The 26,823-nt window shown below is 43.8% G+C and overlaps 1 protein-coding gene across 11 annotated transcripts in view; it reads right to left on the bottom strand.

The window, feature by feature from the left end:
- LOC109428417 (integrin alpha-PS2) overlaps nt 1-26,823 on the bottom strand; it is a 242,324-nt gene that overhangs the window by 25,624 nt on the left and 189,877 nt on the right. For 10 of the 11 annotated variants that reach the window (XM_029855629.2, XM_019704152.3, XM_019704150.3 and 7 more), the window contains 2 exons: nt 3,027-3,075; nt 1,863-1,937 (listed from right to left, as the gene is read on the bottom strand). In XM_029855629.2, coding sequence (XP_029711489.2) covers nt 1,863-1,937; nt 3,027-3,075 — 124 coding nt within the window. The remainder of the gene's footprint in view (nt 1-1,862; nt 1,938-3,026; nt 3,076-26,823) is intronic. The other variant, XM_062844257.1, reaches the window with a different exon arrangement.

Below are 26,823 nucleotides of genomic sequence, written 5' to 3'. Positions count from 1 at the left end.
CCAGAGAATTTCCCTTGGAAATTCCAGAGAATTTCCCTTGGAAATTCCAGAGAATTTCCCTTGGAAATTCCAGAGAATTTCCCTTGGAAATTCCAGAGAATTTCCCTTGGAAATTCCAGAGAATTTCCCTTGGAAATTCCTGAAAATTTCCCTTGGAAATTCCTTTGGAAATACCGGAGAATTTCCCTTGAAAATTCCAGAGAATTTCCCAAGGTAAAATTTCCGAAATTTACAAAAGGGAAATTCTCCGTTATTTACAGGGGAAATTCTCCGGAATCTCCAGGGGGAATTCTCCGGAAATTGCAGGGAAAATTCTCCGGAATTTCCAGGGGAAATTTTTTCGGAATTTCCAAGGGAAATTCGTCAGAGGCTCCGAGGGAAATTCTCTGAGATTTCCGAGGAAAATTCTCCGGGATTTCCAAGGGAAATTCTCCGGAATTTACGAAGGAAATTCTTCGGAATTTCAAAGGGAAATTCTTTGGAATTTCCAAAGGAAATTCTCTGGAATTTCCAAGGGAAATTCTCTGGAAACTCCAAGGTAAATTTCCCGGAATTTTCTGGGTAAATTCTACGGATTTTTCAGGGAAAATTCTCTGGAATTTCTTGGGGAAATTATCCAGAATTTCCGAGAGAAGTTCCATTGGAGATTCAGAAAAAAAATCCTTGAAAATTCCGGAGGTTTTCCCCAGGAAATTCCATGTAATTTTCCCACGGAAAATCCTATTATTTGCCCAAAGAAAAAGCCTGGAAATTCGTTAATTCCTTAGAATAGGCCTACAAAATTCCTGAGAATTTACACAGGAAATTTATGAGAACTCACACAGGAAATTCTTGAGAATATCCGCAGGAAATTTTAAAGGATTTCCATTGGAAATTCCTGAGTATTTCCTCAGAAAATTTCTGAGATTTTCCTCAGGAAATTTCTGAGATTTCCTCAGGAAATTCCTGAGAATTTCTACATATGATTAATGAGAAATTCCGGAGTCTTTCCCCAGATAATTCTTGAGAATTTCCTCTGAAAATTTCTGAGAACTTATCCACGAACTTCCGGAGAATTTGCCTAGAAAATTCCAGAGAAATTTTCTCGAAAATTCTTGAGAATTTCCCCTAAAAATTCCAGAGAATTTCTCTCGGAAACTCCTTAGAGTTTCCCCTAGAAATTCCGAAGAATTTCCCTAAGAAATTCCGGAGAATTTCCTTAGGTTTGGTTTTCAGCTGTAATGAAGAATGGTTGTTTTAACACAAGAGGCTTAATCTAAAGCAGAATTAGAACGACAACATATATTTATAGCCAACACAGGTCATCGAATGGTTGGTAGAATGACAACTGTTATGCACTGTAAAAAAACGATGTACACCTTGCATTATTGAGTGAAAAAAACAACAAAATTTTCCACTTGAATGATATTCCTGCAATGTGTACATTAGTTTTCGGGTGTAGTGGTGCGAATGGGTAACTAATGAGATGATGAGAGCCAGAGGTGAGAGTCTCTTGAGAGAAATGGTCAGCATTACGAATTGGCTTCTGGTTGTTCTCGGTCATGGCCAACTGTGATGAAATGGGGTTAAATGAGGAAAAAGAGCGACACATGTTGAGAGTTTAGGCTCTGTTTACATGATTGACGCGTGACGAGTTTGAAGTATGATGCGGATTTGAAGCGGCACGATTCCCAGCTGTCATGTGGTTTTAATCGCGTTTTATTTACTTTTTCATATGAAAATGGGATGAGATCCAAGGGGTGGACACATTGAAGTTTGACTGTTTTAGAATGGAATGGTTAGGAAAAGGCAATGTATATTTGCATCATATGTGGTTTGTCTGCAAATAGTAACTGTTTGAGAATCTGGTTTCGATAGGTTACCTCCTTCGCCAAACTGACCATATCGCGGGGGTTTATAGGGGAACACAGCGTCGGTATTAATGGAATACACTTGTCCTGAAATTGATTAAGATTTGGTTTGGTTCGTGGCGGGATATTTGGTTTGTTTTGGCGATGGTGATGGTTGGTTGGTTGGTTGTTTTGGTATTTTGCGAGCACGTGCACAACACAGGTGTGGGCAGGGGAATGACATAGAAAACAAAAGAAGAAAACAAAAAATATCGGTGATAACACTTGCTGGCATTGTTGTGTATCGTGGAGGTGTTCGTGTAATTCAGCGGGTATTCTAGTGTGGTTCTTGGAGAGTGTAGTTCATTTTTGCAGGGAAAGCCTTAGTTCTAATTGGGAGTGTAAAATATGACAGCTTCGGTCGACCATCGCTTACTGCGACGCCGACTTTTGGGGGTTCTTTTAGTGACAAAAATCTCACTGCCTACTAAGATCTACGAAAGAGCGCGCGTAACACTACTACACTCAGCGCATCGTTATCCACTCAAATCCTCACTGCAAGAGCAAATACTTACCAATTTTGAGATCGGAATTTCAAATCAAGGAATGAGGAAACTGTACGCGTCAAATGAGCACGCATATGGTTGCTAATCAGGTAATTGAGGATGATTAATCTTGGGAGTCAATCAAAAGGGGAAAATGAGCAGGTTCAAATTCACTGCAAACCTCCTATTTGCGGCTCTTATCCGATGGAATGCAACGGACTACTACACAAAGCTGCATACTACATCAAAAAACACTAAGGAGCAGAGTAACTACTGTTCAATCAAACTCATCTTTGAGCAGTCGTGCTTTACCACAGCGTAACGGGTAAGAAAAGGGGTTCAAACGGGTCAATTCCCCGAGGGTATAATTTGTTCTTCAATTCCAATCGGACGGAGATTGGCGGCCCTCGTCGATTAGTTACGACGAGAGGCAGCAAATGAATGAATGAAAAGAGAGTGACCTGCCCCTTCCAATCGAAAAATGCGCAGGGCATCTGTCTCAGTTCGGTGACAGCCGGTTTGTCAATCGCAGCAAGCTGCGTGCGCGGCTATGACAAAGTTTCACACGACAGATGGCGCACACGCAATGCACGCGGGCCTAACCTAATCCGAGAAAGGGCGAGGGAAGTCATGAGAAACTTGTGTCAATTACCTTGCCAGTAGTAGCTTCCGGGGGCACCCACGAACACTCGATCGCCAGTCTGAAACGAGAAGAAGGGAGCAAGCAGTGAGTCAATTATGATTAATCGTGTGATGCGCAGCTTCGGGAGTTTGTTTGGGGAGCGTCCATAAATTACGTCACGCAAAAAATTGCCCATTTTCAACCCCCCCTCCCCCCTATGTCACACTTTTTTGTATGGGACCCTCTGAATTTTTTTGTATGGGTTGTCACACTTTGCTGAACCCCCCCTCCCCCCCTAAAGGCGTGACGTAATTTATGGACGTTCCCTTGCTGCGATGAGCAGAAATTACATAATTACTAAGTGCGCGGAGTGATGAACGGGTTCGATAATTTTCGTGACACTTGCGCAGGGGTTATCGACGGGAGACATCTAGTGGCGAAGATGGCGAGAAGTGTGATTATCTAGTAGTTAAGTGATCATGGCACGCCATGAGTTATTATCGATGCGTGAAGCAAAACATCAGAATAATAGTAAGTAGACGTAGGGAAGAGATTAATGGTAAGTAGACATATTTCAAATGAAATTCTACGGAAAAATCCAAGGAAAACTCCTCCAGAATTTCCAAGACAAACTCTCCGGCATGTCCAAGGGAAACTCTTCGGAGTTTCCAAATGGAACTCTCCGGAATTTCCCAAGGAAATCTGACATTTTCAAGGGAAATTCTCTTGTAATTTCCAAGCTTGTTTCCAAGGGAAACTCTCCTGGAATTTGTATTGAACTGAAGGTTGCGTTGGACGACCGTCTGGTTGTAACCGACGGGTAACCGAGCGACGTGGTGCTGGACAACCATCTTAATGAGTTGATTGTTCCCGCTAGACGTGTGAGACGATTATGTGAATGCTTTAATCTCTGATATGTTTGGACGACCATCCTACCTAATAAGTAGATTTTTCCTTTGATGAAATTGGAAGACGCGTTGGACAACCGTCTGGTTGAAGTGGTATATGCTCCCAGGGATGTGTTGAACAACCATCTGCATAAGTTGATTGTACTGTAGATGAAACCGCAAGATGTCTTGGATAAGTGGTGTGAATGGAGAGTTCTTCGGTTGAGAAAACCAAACAAGAAACGTGTTGGACGACCGTCTTTATGAGTAGATGTTTCTTTTTATGTAACTGGGAGACATTTTGGAAACCCGTACGGATGTATTAATCTTCGGTGTATTACAGTGCAATAAGTAAAAGTAAAAGCTAGAGCTAAAAGACAGGCTACTCATCCTGGTTGACTGTGGAGCGGATGCTGCGACGATCAATGATGATTTTATCTTCGGTATGGCATCGTCTGGGAGATCCGCTGGAATCGGCACATCGTAATCCGCCCACTGAAGAACTTTGGGCACAGTCCACCAAATCTTCGTTGGTACGCAACGCTTGCGGCAGTTGTCCTCGCGAGGCGATATCAGTCGGGGTGCTGCATAACAAATGAAGTCTTGCAGAGCAAGTCGAGGAAGATACATCGTAGATACACCACAGCTTCGTATGCCAGTTCCGATGCGTCCCGAGAAATCATGTACTTCTACAGCGGCGTAGTTCTTCGGTGTTCTTCTACTTGCTGTAACGTCCCACACTGAGACAACGTCTGTTCGGCGTTACTAGACACCGGGGAATTCTACTGCTGAAGAGAGGTTCGAAACTGAAACCAGTCATGTAGCGGAACTCCTGCGAATCAAAACCCCTGCATAATATGCTTGGCGATGATGATAACCGGGGACAGGACCGGTAGTAGGTCGATTGGCCGCTAGTAGGCGGCACTGACATCGTTTTTGCTCATATTTGACATTTGCTCACTACCGCCACCTAGTGATGGCCCGGCCAAGCAAAATAAATTTAGAATTGGGCGATTACGTTTTCGTGACGTTGTTTTTTTAAACAAATTTCTTCTAAGTGTTATGCTTGTTCCTCTGTGCTGTAGTTGTCATGACTTGCTGGCAGCCATCACAGAGATATACCAGCTCCACACGATCAGTTTCCAGAATGCGGTGTAGCAGCTACAGAGAGTTAGAGGGTTGGAGCTCCACTTATGGACAGGGATCCCAGCGGATTTCAGTATTCCAATAAGCTGATGGGTCTGGCACTTCACAGCTTCAGATCCTGAATCAGCACCGGTGAATATGTGGTCGACATAGCAATATTTTTGAATGATGTTTACTGCGATTGGGAAGGAATCGGCCTTGAGCATTGCGATGTTTATAAGAAATTTGAATTTGAAAATATGTGCAATCGCAGTAACCCGTTTTTTATTTGAATTTTGTTTGACATCTACGACTCAATATTTTGTCACTCTGTGTATAACGTTTTCTTTCAATAAAGACGCTTTTACGAAGGACCCAGTGTATTTTACTCTGCTTCCAAAGACGGTTCCGACCAAGGTTCCGACAGGTTATGAGCCCGGCAGAGTTACAATATACGCTAGAGGAACAGTGAACATTGGTTCAAGGAACAGTTTAGTGGTTCGTGGCAGTGAAGTGGCTGAAAATGGACATGGAGCTGAAAGTAGCGACGATTCGCTTGAATTTCCAAAATTATGATTTTTGGAAGCAACGAACGAAGCAATTATTGATCCGAGAGGGGCTATGGCGCGTCATTGTTGATAACCTCCCACCAGTGAACCGGCGAACCGAAGCATGGGGGGACAAGGACGAGCCGGCAGCGGCTACAACAGGATACCTTGTGGAGAAAAGTCAGCTGCAGCTGATCAAAAATGCTACTATGGCCCAGGAAACGTGGAACGTTTTGCGTGAGTATCATGGTTAGGCAGTCTTCCGCCAGCAGAGTCGGTCTAGTGAAACGTTTGTGCAGACTAGAAATGGAAGAAGGCGGCAACGTGGAGGATCATATGATTTCGACGGATGCGTTGTTCGATAAACAAGCGGAAGTTGGATGTGACATTGCGGAGGAGATGAAGTGCAATTTTATCATGGCCAGTCTACCAGAGTCGTACGATAGTTTCGTGACAATGATTGAAGGCTGCGACGGAAAGCTTACGGAACAGACGGTGAAAACAAAGCTGTTAAACGAATACTACAAACGTCAGTACAAGTCTGGGATTCAGGAGGAGAACGCAGTGAAGGCAGCCGTATCAAGGTCAAGGATTACATCCGGTAAGCAGCTTGACAAAAGTGAATGCGCTGCTTTGAATGCGGTAAACCGGGACACATAAAGCGGAATTGCTACATGTATGTACCTCTCAAAGCTGGCGGAGCAGCAGGGAATCGACCGCGCAGATTCTACAGTTGGAGGTAAGGCGAAGATTACTGAGCAGAAGGTAACCGATCGTCCAGTTTGTGTCTTGGCTGTGGAGAGAAGTCCGACGTTTTCTTTCAATAAAGACGCTTTTACGAAGGCTCCAATGTATTTATTTTGTTCTGCTTCCAAAGACGGTTCCGACCAAGGTTCCGAAAGGCTTCGCCAATACTTTGCTGCGACAAACACCTTGTTGAAGCGTAGACTGTCCCAGAAATCACCATTGTCAAATCCAGTACACGAAGAGGCGTAGTGTTGCCAACAAACATTTTAGCTATATAAAAGTGGAACAAACGACTCTTAAGCTATCTTTAGTTTAAGAGACCGCTATTCAGCTAGTTCTGTTTCTTGGGCACTGGATCAGTACGCCAAAATATCCTTTGGAAGCAAGAATTGTCAGAAAGGATCTGATCTGCCGATATTGTGTGTATTGCTTTCAGAACGAAACGCGTCACCAACTTCCAGTCGTCTTCTGAGAAACATCGTAAGGAAGCAAACACCACCTCTTCCCATGTTTGTGTTACAGTAGACGTTCGATAAATGCTACATGATTACGTTTCACTTAGCAAACAAAATTCGATAACTACAACGTCAGACAGACGTCAACAACCCATTGATTGACGTTAAATGAACGTAAAGTTCATTCAACTGTTCGTTTGTGCTAACTTGGCGCATCGTCTTTGAGTTGCTTCCACGTTTGCAGTTAAATTATTCTCCTAGATCATCTTTACCGTAATCGAACCGGAAGCTTCGCCGATCAGGGCCTTGGACCCCAGGCGCCTTTCTTTCAGAGCTCGTCTTTGATGGAACACACTCAGCGAGGTGACGAAACTGAGGCCATGAAGGTATCCCTTTTAGGGTTAAATATTGCTCGGAACTTCGGCAATTTCTCTATGTTCCTTCCCATCGAAGCTGGCAATCGGAGCTCACAACGATATGCAGCACTCCTCGATGAGCTGCTTCGTACTTCTCCAGTACACGGTGTTCAATAAGTTCGGATACACAGTAAAACTCAATTTATTTCCCATCTGTAATTCAGATTTGTAAAGTGAATGTATTAATTGAAAGCTCACATAATACTGATCAAATACAGTATATGTTTTGAAATAAACTGTCCTTTATCCTTTTGTAATAATTGCAAATGTGTCTCAAGTTCCTTTCGGCCGGCACGCACGTCTGTCATTTGTATTTCGTCAAGTTTTTATTGAGTAATGGTGTAAAGTTAAATCAAATTAGGTTGTTGTCCTCAGCATAAGTGGTAGCAACTATGGCCATACGAAATAATCTATAAGATTCAGATTGGGTGAAGTACGGACTCATTTTATTTTGATCTTTAAAATTGCTAAAATTGCCGGTGTACCTGTTTTAATGATTTTTGTTTTGTCAAAAAGCAAGGCTGCGTTATATCTCAGTTTAATCCATGATTATCTTTTCCAAAACTTGATTATATCCCTATTGTGGCAAATTAAAAAAAAATGGCTTTATATATAATGTACTTATGCCTTTTTCATAGATTTAAGCACATTTTGACTAAACTTGCAAATTTATCACCATATCATCATTGAAATAGCAGTGTGAAGCTTTTGTCTATTAATTTAGTTATTTTAATTTAGTATAGTGAGATGTAAACTCAAAAGTCAACGTTTTAGACTTCTGTAGCTTGAGCAACTTATCGAAAATTATTCCAGCGTGTCGGAGCTAACAAACATTAGATACATCTAAGGCTTATAAAATAAAGTAGAAAAAGACTTTATTCAAAACCATATGCTATATTTGATCAGTGTTATATGATCTTTCAATAAATACATTTACTTTGAAAATCTGAATTACAGATGTGAAATTAATTCAAGTTATATGGTGTATCCGAACTTATTGAACACCGTGTACAGCTCCATCCTTTTCGCGAAGACCATCAAGGAAATTCTCCGGAAGTTCTGCAGTACTTCCAAGAGAAATTCTGCAGAACTTCCAAGGGAAATTCTGCGGAACTTCCAAGAGAAATTCTCCAGAATTTCCAGAGGAAATTCTCCGGAATATCCAGAGGAAATTCTCCGGAATTTCCAGAGGAAATTCTCCGGAATTTCCCGGGGGAAATTCTCCGGAATTTCCCGGGGGAAATTCTCCGGAATTTCCCGGGGGAAATTCTCCGGAATTTCCCGGGGGAAATTCTCCGGAATTTCCCGGGGGAAATTCTCCGGAATTTCCCGGGGGAAATTCTCCGGAATTTCCCGGGGGAAATTCTCCGGAATTTCCCGGGGGAAATTCTCCGGAATTTCCCGGGGGAAATTCTCCGGAATTTCCCGGGGGAAATTCTCCGGAATTTCCAAAGGAAATTGTCCGGAATTTCCAAAGGAAATTCTCCGGAATTTCCAAAGGAAATTCTTCGGAATTTCCAAAGGAAATTCTCCGGAATTTTCAAGGGTAATTCTCCGGAATTTCCATGGGGAATCCTCCGGAATTTCCAAGAGAAATTCTCCGGAATTTTCAAAGGAAATTCTCCGGAATTTTCAAAGGAAATTCTCCGGAATTTCCAAGGGAAATTCTCCGGAATTTTCAAGGGAAATTCTCCGGAATTTCCAAGAGAAATTCTCCGGAATTCCCAAGGGATATTCTCCGGAATTTCAAAGGAAATGCCCCGGAACTTCCAAGGGAAAGTCTCCAGAATTTCCAAGGGAAATTTTCCGGAATTTCCAAGGGAAATTCTCCGGAATGTCCAAGGGAAATCCTCTGGAATTTCCAAGGGAAATTCTCCGGAATTTCAAAGGAAAATTCTTAGAAATTTCCAAAGGAAATTCTCCGGAATTTCCAAGGAAAATTCTCCAGAAATTCCAAGGGCAATTCTTCGGAATTTCCAAGGGAAATTCTCCGGAATATCCAAGGGAAGTTCTCCGGAATTTTCAAAGGAAATTCTCCGGAATTTCCAAAGGAAATTCTCCGGAATTTCCAAAGGAAATTCTCCGGAATTTCCAAAGGAAATTCTCCGGAATTTCCAAGGGAAATTCTCCGGAATTTCCAAGGGAAATTCTCCGGAATTTTGAAGGGAAATTATCCGGAATTTCCAAGAGAAATTCTCCGGAATTTCCAAGGGATATTCTCCGGAATTTCAAAGGAAATGCCCCGGACCTTCAAAGGGAAAGTCTCCAGAATTTCCAAGGGAAATTCTCCGGAATTTCCAAGGAAAATTCTCCAGAAATTCCAAGGGCAATTCTTCGGAATTTCCAAGGGAAATTCTCCGGAATATCCAAGGGAAATTCTCCGGAATTTTGAAGGGAAATTATCCGGAATTTCCAAGAGAAATTCTCCGGAATTTCTAAGGGATATTCTCCGGAATTTCAAAGGAAATGCCCCGGATCTTTAAAGGGAAAGTCTCCAGAATTTCCAAGGGAAATTCTCCGGAATATCCAAGGAAAGTTCTCCGGAATTTCCAAGAGAAATTCTCCGGAATTTCAAAGGGAAATTAGGGAAATTTCCAAGAAAAATTCTCCGGAATTTCCAAGGGAAATTCTCCGGAATTTTCAAGGGTAATTCTCCGGAATTTCCAAGGGAAATCCTCCGGAATTTCCATGGGAAATTCTCCGGAATTTCCAAGGGAAATTCTCCGGAATTTCCAAGGGAAATTCTCCGGAATTTCCAAGGGAAATTCTCCGGAATATTCAAGGGAAATTCTCCGGAATTTCCAAGAGAAATTCTCCGGAATTCCCAAGGGATATTCTCCGGAATTTCAAAGGAAATGCCCCGGAACTTCCAAGGGAAAGTCTCCAGAATTTCCAAGGGAAATTTTCCGGAATTTCCAAGGGAAATTCTCCGGAATGTCCAAGGGAAATCCTCTGGAATTTCCAAGGGAAATTCTCCGGAATTTCAAAGGAAAATTCTTAGAAATTTCCAAAGGAAATTCTCCGGAATTTCCAAGGAAAATTCTCCAGAAATTCCAAGGGCAATTCTTCGGAATTTCCAAGGGAAATTCTCCGGAATATCCAAGGGAAGTTCTCCGGAATTTTCAAAGGAAATTCTCCGGAATTTCCAAAGGAAATTCTCCGGAATTTCCAAAGGAAATTCTCCGGAATTTCCAAGGGAAATTCTCCGGAATTTCCAAGGGAAATTCTCCGGAATTTTGAAGGGAAATTATCCGGAATTTCCAAGAGAAATTCTCCGGAATTTCCAAGGGATATTCTCCGGAATTTCAAAGGAAATGCCCCGGACCTTCAAAGGGAAAGTCTCCAGAATTTCCAAGGGAAATTCTCCGGAATTTCCAAGGAAAATTCTCCAGAAATTCCAAGGGCAATTCTTCGGAATTTCCAAGGGAAATTCTCCGGAATATCCAAGGGAAGTTCTCCGGAATTTTCAAAGGAAATTCTCCGGAATTTCCAAAGGAAATTCTCCGGAATTTCCAAAGGAAATTCTCCGGAATTTCCAAAGGAAATTCTTCGGAATTTCCAAACGAAATTCTCCAGAATTTCCAAGGGAAATTCTCCGGAATTTTGAAGGGAAATTATCCGGAATTTCCAAGAGAAATTCTCCGGAATTTCTAAGGGATATTCTCCGGAATTTCAAAGGAAATGCCCCGGATCTTTAAAGGGAAAGTCTCCAGAATTTCCAAGGGAAATTCTCCGGAATATCCAAGGGAAGTTCTCCGGAATTTCCAAGGGAAATTCTCCGGAATTTCAAAGGGAAATTAGGGAAATTTCCAAGAAAAATTCTCCGGAATTTCCAAGGGAAATTCTCCGGAATTTTCAAGGGTAATTCTCCGGAATTTCCAAGGGAAATCCTCCGGAATTTCCATGGGAAATTCTCCGGAATTTCCAAGGGAAATTCTCCGGAATTTCCAAGGGAAATTCTCCGGAATTTCCAAGGGAAATTCTCCGGAATATTCAAGGGAAATTCTCCGGAATTTCCAAGAGAAATTCTCCGGAATTCCCAAGGGATATTCTCCGGAATTTCAAAGGAAATGCCCCGGAACTTCCAAGGGAAAGTCTCCAGAATTTCCAAGGGAAATTTTCCGGAATGTCCAAGGGAAATCCTCCGGAATTTCCAAGGGAAATTCTCCGGAATTTCAAAGGAAAATTCTTAGAAATTTCCAAAGGAAATTCTCCGGAATTTCCAAGGAAAATTCTCCAGAAATTCCAAGGGCAATTCTTCGGAATTTCCAAGGGAAATTCTCCGGAATTTCAAAGGGAAATTAGGGAAATTTCCAAGAAAAATTCTCCGGAATTTCCAAGGGAAATTCTCCGGAATTTTCAAGGGTAATTCTCCGGAATTTCCAAGGGAAATCCTCCGGAATTTCCATGGGAAATTCTCCGGAATTTCCAAGGGAAATTCTCCGGAATTTCCAAGGGAAATTCTCCGTAATTTCCAAGGGAAATTCTCCGGAATATTCAAGGGAAATTCTCCGGAATTTCCAAGAGAAATTCTCCGGAATTCCCAAGGGATATTCTCCGGAATTTCAAAGGAAATGCCCCGGAACTTCCAAGGGAAAGTCTCCAGAATTTCCAAGGGAAATTTTCCGGAATGTTCAAGGGAAATCCTCTGGAATTTCCAAGGGAAATTCTCCGGAATTTCAAAGGAAAATTCTTAGAAATTTCCAAAGGAAATTCTCCGGAATTTCCAAGGAAAATTCTCCAGAAATTCCAAGGGCAATTCTTCGGAATTTCCAAGGGAAATTCTCCGGAATATCCAAGGGAAGTTCTCCGGAATTTCCAAGGGAAATTCTCCGGAATTTTCAAGGGTAATTCTCCGGAATTTCCAAGGGAAATCCTCCGAAATTTCCAAGGGAAATTCTCCGGAATTTCCAAGGTAAATTCTCCGAAATTTTCAAGGGAAATTCTCCGGAATTGCCAAGGGAAATCCTCTGGAATTTCCAAGGGAAATACTCCGGAACATCCAAGGAAAATTCTCCAAAATTTCCAAAGTAAATTCTCCGGAATTATCAAGGGAAATTCTCCGGAATTTCCAAGGGAAATTTTCTGAAATTTCCAAGAGGAATTCTCTGGAATTTCCAGGGGAAATTCACCGGAATATCCAAGGGAAATCCTCCGGAATTTACAAGGGAAATTCTCCGGAATTTCCAAGGAAAATTATCCAGAATTTCCAGGGGAATTCCCCGGAATTTCCAGGGGAAATTCTCCGGAATTTCCAGAGGAAATTCTCCGGAATTTCCAGAGGAAATTCTCCGGAATTTCCAGGGGAAATTCTCCGAAATTTCCAGGGGGAATTTTCCGGAATTTCCAGGGGAAATTTTCCGGAATATCCAAGGAAAATTCTCCAGAATTTCCAAGGTAAATTCTCCGGAATTTCCAAGGGAAATTCTCCGGAATTTCCAAAGGTAATATTTCGGAATTTCCAAGGGAAATTCTCCGAAATTATCAAGGGAAATTCTCCGGAATTTCCAAGGGAAATCCTCTGGAATTTCCAAGGGAATTTCCAAGGGAAATTCTCCGGAATTTCCAAGGGAAATTCTCCGGAACTTCAAAGGGAAATTCTTCGGAATTTCCAAGAGAAATTCTCCGGAATATCCAAGGGATTTTCTCCGGAATTTCCAAGGGAAATTCTCCGGAATTTCCAAGGGAAATTCTCCGGAATTTCCAAGGGAAATTCTCCGGAATTTTCAACGGGAAATTCTCCGGAATTTTCAACGGGAAATTCTCCGGAATTTTCAACGGGAAATTCTCCGGAATTTTCAACGGGAAATTTTTCAGAATTTTCAACGGGAAATTCTCCGGAATTTCCAGGCGAAATGTTCCAGAATTTCCAGGGAAATTCTCCATAATTTCCAGGGGAAATTCTCCGGAATTTCCAGGGGAAATTCTCCGGAATTTCCAGGGGAAATTCTCCGGAATTTCCAGGGGAAATTCTCCGGAATTTCCAGAGAAAATGCTCCGGATTTTCCAGGCGAAATGCCCCGGAATTTCCAGGCGAAATGCTCCGGAATTTCCAGGGGAAGTTCTCCGGAATTTCCAGGGGAAGTTCTCCGGAATTTCCAGGGAAAATTCTCCGGAATTTCCAGGGGAAATTCTCCGGAATTTCCAGGGGAAATTCTCCGGAATTTCCAGGGGAAATTCTTCGGAATTTCCAGGGGAAATTCTCCGGAATTTCCAGAGAAAATGCTCCGGATTTTCCAGGCGAAATGCCCCGGAATTTCCAGGCGAAATGCTCCGGAATTTCCAGGGGAAGTTCTCCGGAATTTCCAGGGGAAGTTCTCCGGAATTTCCAGGGAAAATTCTCCGGAATTTCCAGGGGAAATTCTCCGGAATTTTCAGGGGAAATTCTCCGGAATTTCCAGGGGAAATTCTCCGGAATTTCCAGGGGAAATTCTCCGGAATTTCCAGGGGAAATTCTCCGGAATTTCTAAGGGAAATTCTCCGGAAAATCCAAGGTAAATTCTCCGGAATTTCCAAGGTAAATTCTCCGAAATTTTCAAGGGAAATTCTCCGGAATTGCCAAGGGAAATCCTCTGGAATTTCCAAGGGAAATACTCCGGAACATCCAAGGAAAATTCTCCAAAATTTTTAAAGTAAATTCTCCGGAATTATCAAGGGAAATTCTCCGGAATTTCCAAGGGAAATTTTCTGAAATTTCCAAGAGGAATTCTCTGGAATTTCCAGGGGAAATTCACCGGAATATCCAAGGGAAATCCTCCGGAATTTACAAGGGAAATTCTCCGGAATTTCCAAGGAAAATTATCCAGAATTTCCAGGGGAATTCCCCGGAATTTCCAGGGGAAATTCTCCGGAATTTCCAGAGGAAATTCTCCGGAATTTCCAGAGGAAATTCTCCGGAATTTCCAGGGGAAATTCTCCGAAATTTCCAGGGGGAATTTTCCGGAATTTCCAGGGGAAATTTTCCGGAATATCCAAGGAAAATTCTCCAGAATTTCCAAGGTAAATTCTCCGGAATTTCCAAGGGAAATTCTCCGGAATTTCCAAAGGTAATATTTCGGAATTTCCAAGGGAAATTCTCCGAAATTATCAAGGGAAATTCTCCGGAATTTCCAAGGGAAATCCTCTGGAATTTCCAAGGGAATTTCCAAGGGAAATTCTCCGGAATTTCCAAGGGAAATTCTCCGGAACTTCAAAGGGAAATTCTTCGGAATTTCCAAGAGAAATTCTCCGGAATATCCAAGGGATTTTCTCCGGAATTTCCAAGGGAAATTCTCCGGAATTTCCAAGGGAAATTCTCCGGAATTTCCAAGGGAAATTCTCCGGAATTTTCAACGGGAAATTCTCCGGAATTTTCAACGGGAAATTCTCCGGAATTTTCAACGGGAAATTCTCCGGAATTTTCAACGGGAAATTTTTCAGAATTTTCAACGGGAAATTCTCCGGAATTTCCAGGCGAAATGTTCCAGAATTTCCAGGGAAATTCTCCATAATTTCCAGGGGAAATTCTCCGGAATTTCCAGGGGAAATTCTCCGGAATTTCCAGGGGAAATTCTCCGGAATTTCCAGGGGAAATTCTCCGGAATTTCCAGAGAAAATGCTCCGGATTTTCCAGGCGAAATGCCCCGGAATTTCCAGGCGAAATGCTCCGGAATTTCCAGGGGAAGTTCTCCGGAATTTCCAGGGGAAGTTCTCCGGAATTTCCAGGGAAAATTCTCCGGAATTTCCAGGGGAAATTCTCCGGAATTTCCAGGGGAAATTCTCCGGAATTTCCAGGGGAAATTCTTCGGAATTTCCAGGGGAAATTCTCCGGAATTTCCAGAGAAAATGCTCCGGATTTTCCAGGCGAAATGCCCCGGGATTTCCAGGCGAAATGCTCCGGAATTTCCAGGGGAAGTTCTCCGGAATTTCCAGGGGAAGTTCTCCGGAATTTCCAGGGAAAATTCTCCGGAATTTCCAGGGGAAATTCTCCGGAATTTTCAGGGGAAATTCTCCGGAATTTCCAGGGGAAATTCTCCGGAATTTCCAGGGGAAATTCTCCGGAATTTCTAAGGGAAATTCTCCGGAAAATCCAAGGTAAATTCTCCGGAATTTCCAAGGTAAATTCTCCGGAATTTCCACGGGAAATTCTGCGGAATTTCCAAGGGAAATCCTCCGGAATTTCCAAGGTAATTTCTCCGGAATTTCCAACGGAAACTCTCAGGAATTTCCAAGGGAAATTCTCCGAATTTTATTCGGAAGTTTTTCGGAGTTTTGGGAGTCACGTCTGGCAACCCTTTCCTAGACAAATGATAATGCCTCAATTGAATTCTTTCTACTCCTTCTCGTCCGGTAATGAGCCTAAGGAATAATGACCTCAACTTTCTTCCGACCAACAAGACCACCCCGAACCGCCAGCTTCGATCAGAGGCCATGTCGGTCGCGGCGGTCAAGGTTGCAAATGCTGCCGCCGCCTACTCCGCATAGAACGTGGTCTATTCCTTATTTGTACTCTTGTAGATTCCCGGCCTCCTCGCAACTCGCAACGATGATCACCATCGTCAACTTTTATTCATTCGGACAGAACAATGCACAATAGGAGATCCCGCCGTCGATGATGTTGGTTCAAACGCACAACAAACATGGACAAGAGAAATTATGAAGATAAAATTCGATTCCTATTGCTGCAGCACAGCGGATGAGCGATTAATTCGCCCTGTTGCATCGGCCGGAACATGTTCATAAAATATTTATTGGTTGTTTTGAATGGGGTTTTCCTCTCGATCAACCGCACATTTTACTGCGCTGAAACCCCCATTTATGCAAATCAACGACGCGGGGATGAAAGGTAGGAAGCGATTATCGTAGTAGGCTGGGATCGGCCCAAACGTGATCATAATGTTTTGGCTACGCGCGCGCAACTGTCAAAACGTGCGATTGCGAAACGTTGGCAGCACTGCTAATATTTCGCTCGCGCATGCATGCATGGCATGCTTCGCGTTGCGATCGGACATCGCACACAAAATTGTCTCACGATTTCGGCGCAAGCAAACATGGCATGCTATCTGTTGTGTGTTTTCGGGCTTCTGGTCAGCTCCGTATCGTCCGGTACCGCGTGTATCTGCGGGGATAAGCGCGATGAAGAAGCCCCTTTCGTCCGACTGACTACCAAAGTGCCAGCCAGAATCAAAAAGAGATTAGCATACATGGCTTTTAACATTCTTCCGGACAATGTTATCGTCTCGTCTCGCTCGCTGTATTCCGTCCTTGCGTCTGTCCCGGTCCGGGAACCGGGCACCCTTTTTCGGTACATGAATATTCGCTTTTCGAATTCACTTACGACCGTTTAAGGGGCGCGCTCGGATCAGATCCAGCTCCCAAAAGAACAATAAATTCAACCTATAAACGTGAAACGATCGGGACAAAGAGAAACGGCGAAGAAGAGTCGGTCTTCCCTTTCTTCGGTCGGAAACTACAGCGAATCCGTACACAAAAAACATGACAAATTGAGAACCTTTAAAATACATTAAGAGGTACGACGACATGTGAATTATATCTGGTCGGATCGTGTCGTTGGTTCTTTGCGATCTTTCCCTCTTTTTTCAGTGAAGAGGAAAACTCTGAAACTGATGGTAATGTGCGATCTGATGTAATGCAATATCAAGATCATTGTGATGACAATCTTCATCGATTTGCCCTGTGCTGGGTGATTCGAGGGGATAGCCAATGGTTGACAAAGACATTTCTTAAACGAAGTTGGCCACACTGCCAATCGTCAAAGTGACATTTCTAAACTACCACACTCGATCGAAACAGCATTCTAAGATCATTTGAACGTCCATCCAACAATGCACCAACCCCTCGGGAATTCAAATCTCTCCGATTTGCCCATATTTGTACGAAAATGTAAACAATCCGACTGCGTCAATGTCCGCGCGCGCGGCGGCGACGGATCCCAGAAATCGCCAAAAATAGACATCCAAATATGTTTATATTTATGCGCCGCGCGGAACGACCTGTAATTCCCACAGGGAGACGAAGCGGCGACGCGAGTGGCAGACGAGTAGGCTATGCCCGCCGTGGAACTTACCTCGCTGTGGACGAGGGGCACGCGGATGGCGACGCCGACGCGATCGCCAATGTTGCGTAAAACGTTCCTCCCGTCCCGGAATACAATGTGCGAGCGGAATTCCTTTTATGTTGCCAGCAAAAGTGTATGTTTTCCGTCTTCTCCGTCTTCTGGACGATGAGCGATAAACTGCGCTTCCTCCTGCGCCTGCTGCGATGCGATGCGAAAAGAGCGAACGATGGCTTTTGTTTATAAATCTACGATCGAAGAGGCAATGCACAGGTATCATCCACCATTGCAGCAGCGGCCGCATCGCTTATAAATATTACAATTCAATATAAAAATTTATATTTATTACCTTGTCGATTGTTTCTGCTCAATCGATTTGTATACAATGAGCGCGGAGCGATTTTTTCTTTCATTTCGTTGTCGCATCAGTAGTCGCTGTCGTCGTATTTTAATCGCATCTGTCAAAATGCACCTTTTGACAGGCGCACAAACAAAAGTACCCCTGACTGCAGCGACAACGACGATGACAAACTTATTGTCTGCGGCGGGTAAAGATCAGGCGCAGAACGCCGCCTGCTGGGATCGATGCGCATCGTGGCGGCGGTGATTAGCGACGCGACGATAAATGTTCGCAATAAACGGACAATAAAGTGATTATCGGTAGTTATTGAGAGATTATTGCTCACGTTGATAGTTGTCTGAGTAAGTTTTACTGATATGAGCCATGAAAAACAACAGCTCTAAGAACATGTGAATCTTCTGACCCCTGGCAATTACACGAAGAGGATTGCGCCTTGCAAAAATAATTTTAGTTTTACACTTTTACCTATCCAACAGTCAGTTACATCGATTTTGTGGAGAATCCAATATGAATCTAAGAAGAATCCATCCAGGATTCTGAGGAGAATCCGTCCTGGATTCTGTGGAGAATCCGTCCTTGATTCTGTGGAGAATCCGTCCTGGATTCTGTAGAGAATCCGGTCAGGATTCTGTGGAGAATCCGTCTTGGATTCTGTGAAGAATCCGTCTTGGATTCTGTCGAGAATCCGGTCAGGATTCTGTCGAGAATCCGGTCAGGATTCTGTCGAGAATCCAGTCAGGATTCTGTCGAGAATCCGGTCAGGATTCTGTCGAGAATCCGGTCAGGATTCTGTCGAGAATCCGGTCAGGATTCTGTGGAGGATCCGGTCAGGATTCTGTGGAGAATCCATCCTGGATTCTGTTGAGAATCAGTCCTGGATTCTGTGGAGAATCCGGTCAGGATTCTGTGGACAATCCGGTCAGGATTATGTGGGAATCCGGTCAGGATTCTGTGAAGAATCCGGTCAGGATTCTGTGGAGAATCCGTCTTGGATTCTGTGGAGAATCCGTCCTGGATTCTGTGGAGAATCCGTCCTGGATTCTGTGGAGAATCCGTCCTGGATTCTGTGGAGAATCCGTCCTGGATTCTGTGGAGAATCCGTCCTGGATTCTGTTGAGAATCTGTCCTGGATTCTGTGGAGAATCCGTCCTGAATTCTGTGGAGAATCCGTCTTACATTCTATGGAGAATACGGCAGGATTCTGTGGAGAATCCGTCCTGGATTCTGTTGAAAATCCATTCTATATTCTGTGGAGAATTCGTCATGGATTTTGTGGGGAATCCGTCCTGGATTCTGTGGAGAATCCGTCCTGGATTCTGTGGAGAATCCGTCCTGGATTCTGTGGAGAATCCGTCCTGGATTCTGTGGAGAATCCGTCCTGGATTCTGTAAAGAATCCGTCCTGGATTCTGTGGAGAATCCGTCCTGGATTCTGTGGAGAATCCGTCCTGGATTCTGTGGAGAATCCGTCCTAAATCCGAGGAGAATCCGTCCTGGATTCTGTGGAGAATCCGTTATGGATTCTGTGGAGAATCCGTCCTGGATTCTGTGGAGAATCCGTCCTGGATTCTGTGGAGAATCCGTCCTGGATTCTGTCGAGAATTCGTGCTGGATTCTGTGGAGAATTCGACAGGATTCTGTGGAGAATCCGACAGGATTCTGTGGAGAATCCGACAGGATTCTGTGGAGAATCCGACAGGATTCTGTGGAGAATCCGACAGGATTCTGTGGAGAATCCGACAGGATTCTGTGGAGAATCCGGCCAGGATTCTGTGGAGAATCCGGCCAGGATTCTGTGGAGAATCCGGCCAGGATTCTGTGGAGAATCCGGCCAGGATTCTGTGGAGAATCCGGCCAGGATTCTGTGGAGAATCCGGCCAGGATTCTGTGGAGAATCCGGCCAGGATTCTGTGGAGAATCCGGCCAGGATTCTGTGGAGAATCCGGCCAGGATTCTGTGGCGAATCCGGCCAGGATTCTGTGGAGAATCCGGCCAGGATTCTGTGGAGAATCCGGCCAGGATTCTGTGGAGAATCCGGCCAGGATTCTGTGGAGAATCCGGCCAGGATTCTGTGGAGAATCCGGCCAGGATTCTGTGGAGAATCCGGCCAGGATTCTGTGGAGAATCCGGCCAGGATTCTGTGGAGAATCCGGCCAGGATTCTGTGGAGAATCCGGCCAGGATTCTGTGGAGAATCCGGCCAGGATTCTGTGGAGAATCCGGCCAGGATTCTGTGGAGAATCCGGTCAGGATTCTGTGGAGAATCCGATCAGGATTCTGTGGTGAATCCGATCAGGATTCTGTGGAGAACCCAGTCAGGATTCTGTGGAGAATCCGTCCTGTATTTTGTGGAGAATCCGACCTGGATTCTGTGGAGAATCCGGTCAGGATTCTGTGGAGAATCCGATCAGGATTCTGTGGAGAATCCGGTCAGGATTCTGTGGAGAATCCGGTCAGGATTCTGTGGTGAATCCGATCAGGATTCTGTGGAGAACCCAGTCAGGATTCTGTGGAGAATCCGGCCAGGATTCTGTGGAGAATCCGGCCAGGATTCTGTGGAGAATCCGGCAAGGATTCTGTGGAGAATCCGGCCAGGATTCTGTGGAGAATCCGGTCAGGATTCTGTGGAGAATCCGGTCAGGATTCTGTGGAGAATCCGGTCAGGATTCTGTGGAGAATCCGGTCAGGATTCTGTGGAGAATCCGGTCAGGATTCTGTGGAGAATCCGATCAGGATTCTGTGGAGAATCCGATCAGGATTCTGTGGTGAATCCGATCAAGATTCTGTGGAGAACCCAGTCAGGATTCTGTGGAGAATCCGGCCAGGATTCTGTGGAGAATCCGGTCAGGATTCTGTGGAGAATCCGGTCAGGATTCTGTGGAGAATCTGATCAGGATTCTGTGGAGAATCCGGTCAGGATTCTGTGGAGAATCCGGTCAGGATTCTGTGGAGAATCCGGTCAGGATTCTGTGGAGAATCCGGTCAGGATTCTGTGGAGAATCCGGTCAGGATTCTGTGGAGAATCCGGTCAGGATTCTGTGGAGAATCCGGTCAGGATTCTGTGGAGAATCCGGTCAGGATTCTGTGGAGAATCCGGTCAGGATTCTGTGGAGAATCCGGTCAGGATTCTGTGGAGAATCCGGTCAGGATTCTGTGGAGAATCCGGTCAGGATTCTGTGGAGAATCCGGTCAGGATTCTGTGGAGAATCCGGTCAGGATTCTGTGGAGAATCCGGTCAGGATTCTGTGGAGAATCCGGTCAGGATTCTGTGGAGAATCCGGTCAGGATTCTGTGGAGAATCCGGTCAGGATTCTGTGGAGAATCCGGTCAGGATTCTGTGGAGAATCCGGTCAGGATTCTGTGGAGAATCCGGTCAGGATTCTGTGGAGAATCCGGTCAGGATTCTGTGGAGAATCCGACACGATTCTGTGGAGAATTCGACAGGATTCTGTGGAGAATCCGACAGGATTCTGTGGAGCATCCGGTAAGGATTCTGTGGAGAATCCGATCAGGATTCTGTGGAGAATCCGGTCAGGATTCTGTGCAGAATCCGGTCAGGATTCTGTGCAGAATCCAGTTAGGATTCTGTGGAGAATCCGACAGGATTCGGTGGAGAATCCGACAAGATTCTGTGGAAAATTCGACAGGATTATGTGGAGAATCCGACAGGATTCTGTGAGAATCCGACAGGATTCTGTGAGAATCCGACAGGATTCTGTGAGAATCCTACAGGATTCTGTGAGAATCCGACAGGATTCTGTGAGAATTCGACAGGATTCTGTGAGAATCCGACTGGATTCTGTGAAGAATCCGACTGGATTCTGTGAAGAATCCGACTGGATTCTGTGAAGAATCCGACTGGATTCTGTGAAGAATCCGACTAGATTCTGTGAGAATCCGACAGGAGAATCCTGTGCAGATCTGTGAGAATCCGACAGGATTCTGTGGAGAATCCGGTCAGGATTCTGTGGAGAATCCAGTCAGGATTCTGTGAGAATCCGACAGGATTCTGTGAGAATCCGACAGGATTCTGTGAGAATCCGACAGGATTCTGTGAGAATCCGACAGGATTCTGTGAGAATCCGACAGGATTCTGTGAGAATCCGACAGGATTCTGTGAGAATCCGACAGGATTCTGTGAGAATCCGACAGGATTCTGTGAGAATCCGACAGGATTCTGTGAGAATCCGACAGGATTCTGTGAGAATCCGACAGGATTCTGTGAGAATCCGACAGGATTCTGTGAGAATCCGACAGGATTCTGTGAGAATCCGACAGGATTCTGTGGAGAATCCGTCCTGGATTATGTGGAGAATCCGTCCTGGATTCTGTGGAGAATCTGTCCTGCGCCACCGTAGCATCTTGTGTTTGACATAACTCGACTGCTGTCACAAGGTTAATGTTTGTTTATTGTGGTGAACGAAAGAATAGTTTGCTTCATTGATCCATTAACAAGTCCGTCCGAAGGACCAAAGTGCATGTACATAATGGTGAGATTGCTCGTATCAACATATCCAAACTATTTTGGAATTCAAGCATCCAATATCTGAGAGCTCGAAATAAAAAAAATGATTAATATCGGTTAAATAAATTCCTACGTTTTGGTTATTATAAGAGAGCTAAAATCCTCAGTCATCCTAGATACTGAAGGGCGTCCAAAAAATCCTGTCTACCTTTCGATGAATCGACCTCAAAATTCCCAATCAACGACCCCATTGTTGAAACCCATCCCATATCGGAGACAACGAAGTCCTCTGCACTGCCCCGATACCGAGTCGAATAGTTTACGTCACAGTTCTCCTGTTGGCGCTTATCGTCCGCCTGCTGCGTCCATGTCTCATGACAGACAGCCACAAGGCCGCCGACGGCGGTTCGCATTCCCTTCATTATTCCGTTCCCGTCATCACCTTATTACGGCTAGTTAGCACCCCTCTCCACTCAGCAATAATGATGGGCACTATTGCCACCCAGTCCCAAGATAGTTACGGACGAACCGAACTGCGCTGCTCCGCTCTGACACCCGCACCGATAATGATGAATGATCGATTCATCCGGTTGCTTCATTCACTCTGAAGAAGCGATTCCATCCAGCGCCTACTGAACGATCCGATGATAATTCAATTTCCTCTCTTGAGCTGCTTTATCGTTCCACAGCACGTTCGGCTTGGCTCACTTGGATCCGCATCGAATCGATACTTTTCTTCCCTTTGCATAGCGTCAATCAAGCACCGCGAAGGCAGTTAGTGTAGTCAGTGGATGGCGCAATGACCATAACTATCATTATTGACGTTTGGTTTCGTCGTTCTGCGTGCTGCGGCCCAATCATTAGCACCTTTTGTTCGCTCGAGAGGGCTTATGTCAATATTTGGACCAACTACGGAACTAGGATAGGATGCGTCACGTAGTCAGCCAGTTTGAGACCAATTTGCTGTCAAACGGAGACCAGTCGCTGATTGGTTGAAATTGGTATTCGTTTGCTGCGATCAGATCGCTTTGTTGTTGGCTTGGCCGTTTTGCTAGTTTGTAGGTTTGGCATTTGATAACAATATTCAAAATCATAGTATTTTATTCTTCGAGTTTTATTGCCTCTAACATGTTAGCTGTCAAATGTAAATCAACCTAAAGTGACTCCTACGCCTGAATATTGATAAACAGTATTGATTTAGTGCGAAATCAATTGAACTTTTGATGAATTCCACTATAAATTAATAGCTATTTATGCAACAAGTTGCAAAATGAGGATTTTTTCAGCACGAGTGGTACATTTATCCAACGAGGCTTGCCGAGTTGGATAAATACGACGAGTGCTGAAAAAATTGAGTTTTGCAACGAGTTGCATACAAAGTTTTTTGTAATTGCAAAAAATACCCAATCAGTATAATCTTTTCTACATGAACATGTATCAAGAGCAACCACGTGCCACTCATTCATACGCGTCAGCGTGGTGCTTTTGTTCGATCAGGTAGGCTATGATAGGGCAGGTGTCAGAAATTTGCAAGCTCCCGTCGTCGTCATACCGCAGCATGGGCAAGAGCAAAAGTAGTTTCAGCTGCTGTTTCTACGCCGATCTGCTGCAGTCCTAATCAGAACCTGAAAAGTCCTGATTCGGATTGGAGCTACTCAGAGGATATAGATGCAGTAGCTGTGTCTATGTTAGCCGTGAAAGTTCTCGAAAAGTGGGTTCTGGCAAAGGTGCCGAAAAGTGCTACTTTTCAGCACTCTTAAGAGTGCCGAAAAGTAGTACTTTTCGGCACTTTTGTTTTTGTGAAGAAAAGTAGGCCGTTTTATCATTGTAACCGCGAGTGAAAAGTAGGGGAAAACGCAACGCAATTACAAAAAGATCTTTTCGTTTGAAAGCAATTTTACTTGCAAGTTATGCTATTCCAAATGCAAATACTGCTTTACGCTGCGAAATATGCATCAACATTTTAATCTTTAAATTAAAATTGTTTGAAAGATTTGGAATAGAGAAAAGTGGCATCACTGGATTTTCATCGCCGACGAAATCGAACGGAAAAAGATCAAGGCAGGCGAATTTCTGTTGTCATATCCTATCCTAGCTACGGAAGGGCTCAAAGAATGGGAAGTAACTGGTGTCAAATTGGCTTGTATCACCTACCTATCACCGATAATTAATGCTAATCATATCCAAATTTAGTGGAAACATGACGTCCCGTTTATGGTAATTTGAGGTTGATGGTTTAATCATCGGGATTCGCTTTTGAAGTTCTTTTCTTCGGTGACGGCGAAGCATTTCTGAAAAAAAAAAACATTCGCACCACCGCATAGAATACCTTCTTTGTTAGTCTTGAGCGATGTTCCTTCAGTATCCCTGAATGTGTTGGGTATTTTTTGTGTAGTATCTATACCTAATGGGTGAATTGAATCGAATTTAATATAACGCACATCCTGAGTGCTTTGCTTTTAGCGTTGATACTGGTTGCTTTTATTATAGCGTGTTTGACAGCTAGAGCCAGATTTTCAGTTTTGTGAGTTTTGTTGTCGCGGACGGTTGGGTGTTAAATCCCACGTGAAAGTGATTCGGCTGATGGCGGATCAGCCGAATAGAAATAGGTTAGGTATGTTTGGCTCGGCTCGGACACTAATGGCGTAAGTCGATTTGGAACCGTTGCGCTTCCTCTTGTGGTAACGATGTCATAAAAATAAAGGTTTGTATGCTTACGGAATTATGGTTCCGGAAGTGTCCGGAAGGCTCCCTGTGGATATAAATTGGAGTAGGCAAGTTTTCCTGGTAGGTCACCTGTCTAAAAGGCAGTGTGGTAGGCCGGGAGGAAACTTAAAAAAAAAGAGAGAAGATTCCCTGGTAGGCCACCGGCCAGAAGGGCAGTTTGGTAGGCCAGGAGTAAATCTAAACAGGAGATTCCCTGGAGGAAATGTAAAAAGAAGATTCCCTGGTATGCCATCTCTCAGAAAGGCAGTGCAGTAGGCCGGTAGGAAACTGAAACAGAAGATTCCTTGGTAGGCCATCTCGAGGGTCATCTATAAGAAGGGCAGCTTGGTAGGCCAGGAGGAGGAAAATAAAATTCCCCGGAAAGCCTCCCTGACGCAAGGGCAAAAGAGTAGGCCGGGAGGCATTGGCGTAGCTAGGTGGGGTTCCAGGAGTGCCTGGCACCCCCTAGATCATATTTGGCACCCCCTAGAATTTTTCCTTGACAGTCACCTAAAATTTAAAACTTCACACAATAATTCTAATATTTATTAATGGCACATTTGAACTCGCATTTGAACAAAACCTAAGCACACCCGGAATTACTTATATAACTGTTGCACGTTTTGGCGTTATGGATATTGGTAAGAACATTCAACAGACTTCTACATAGATTCCTCCAGAAATACCTCTATCTATTCATACAGTGATTTCAATAGGCTTCCTTTATGGATTCCTCGTGATATTTCTTCAATAAACTTCCCTTGACTCCAGGCAGTCATGATAAGGTTGTACAAACAGGAAATTTCTGCAGAGATCGATCCAGCAAATTCTGCTAGGATTTCTTTGGAAATTCTTACTATGATTTTTCTCGGAATTCTTCAGGAATTTCTGTTGGAGTTATTCAAGCAATCTTCCTGGGATCCTTTCAGAAGTTCCTCCAGTGATTCTTCCACGAATTCTTCCAGAGATTTCATTCAGAGATTCTTCCAGAAATTCCTCATGAAATTCCTCCATGCGCTTATATTAACCTTCCTCCTGGAATTGTGGCTAGGATTCCTCAAGCAACTCCTGCTGCGATTGTTCCAGCAATGTCTCTCCTCCTCTAAAAATTCTCACTGTGGTACCTTCTGGAATTCTACTGGGAAAGTTCTTCCGGAAGATCTCGCTGAGATTTTTCTATAAAATCCCTTCATTGATTCTTCCATACATTTCTTCAAGGATATATCCAGGACTTTCTACAGAGATTCTTCCAGAAATTCCACAAGGGATTTCCCCAAGAATTTCTATTGACCTTCCTCCATGAAATTCAACTGGAACTCTTCAAGCAACTCCCATTAGGATATCTTCAGAAATACTTCTAGGGATTTCTCCTGGGATACTTACTTGCTGCAATACTTTTGGGAAATCTTCCTGAGATTCCTCCTGAAATTCCTCCTGCGATTCCATCAGGGTTTCCTCCAGTATACTTTCATCGATTCTTTCAAGGAGAACTGTAGGTATTCCTCCAGGCATTTGTTAGAAGAACTTCTGATACCCCTGGCATTGTAAAAGATTTCTCTAGAAATTACTTCTATGATAGCTCCTGGAATTCTGAAAATTCCACCAGATATTCCAGGTGTGACTGTTCAAACAATTGCGGTTCTTCCAGCTATTCTTCCTCCAGAAATTCTAACTGTGATACCGTGTTAAAGTAAACGTAACATGTTTTATATTTTTAAAACAAGTACCGGCCCTCTGAGTATGCGGTAAGCTATTCGAAAAAGTATGGTAAATCTTTAAAGCATATTTAAATGAGCTTTTTAATCTAATTTTTGATTTTGTTGATTTGTGGTAACATTGATCATGTAAGTGATCTATGTTTGTTTGTATTAAAAATACACTTACTAAATTCGGGATCGCTGATTTCGAATATGTTGTCCAAATTCTTACAAGCTATGTACTTTTTGAGTTATTTTAGGATTAAAATCCTTCAAATCGCGAATAACGTCTAAAGGTAGGCAATGGCTTCAGGAATTGATAGTCTAATTTTGATAAATCGTATATTTTATTGAAAAAGAGCATTTTC

Source organism: Aedes albopictus, chromosome 1, assembly GCF_035046485.1.
Source record: "Aedes albopictus strain Foshan chromosome 1, AalbF5, whole genome shotgun sequence".
In the NCBI taxonomy this organism is placed as follows: Eukaryota; Metazoa; Arthropoda; class Insecta; order Diptera; family Culicidae; genus Aedes; species Aedes albopictus.
Note: the sequence above shows the minus strand (reverse complement) of the source record. Positions and strands in the feature narration are given on the sequence as shown.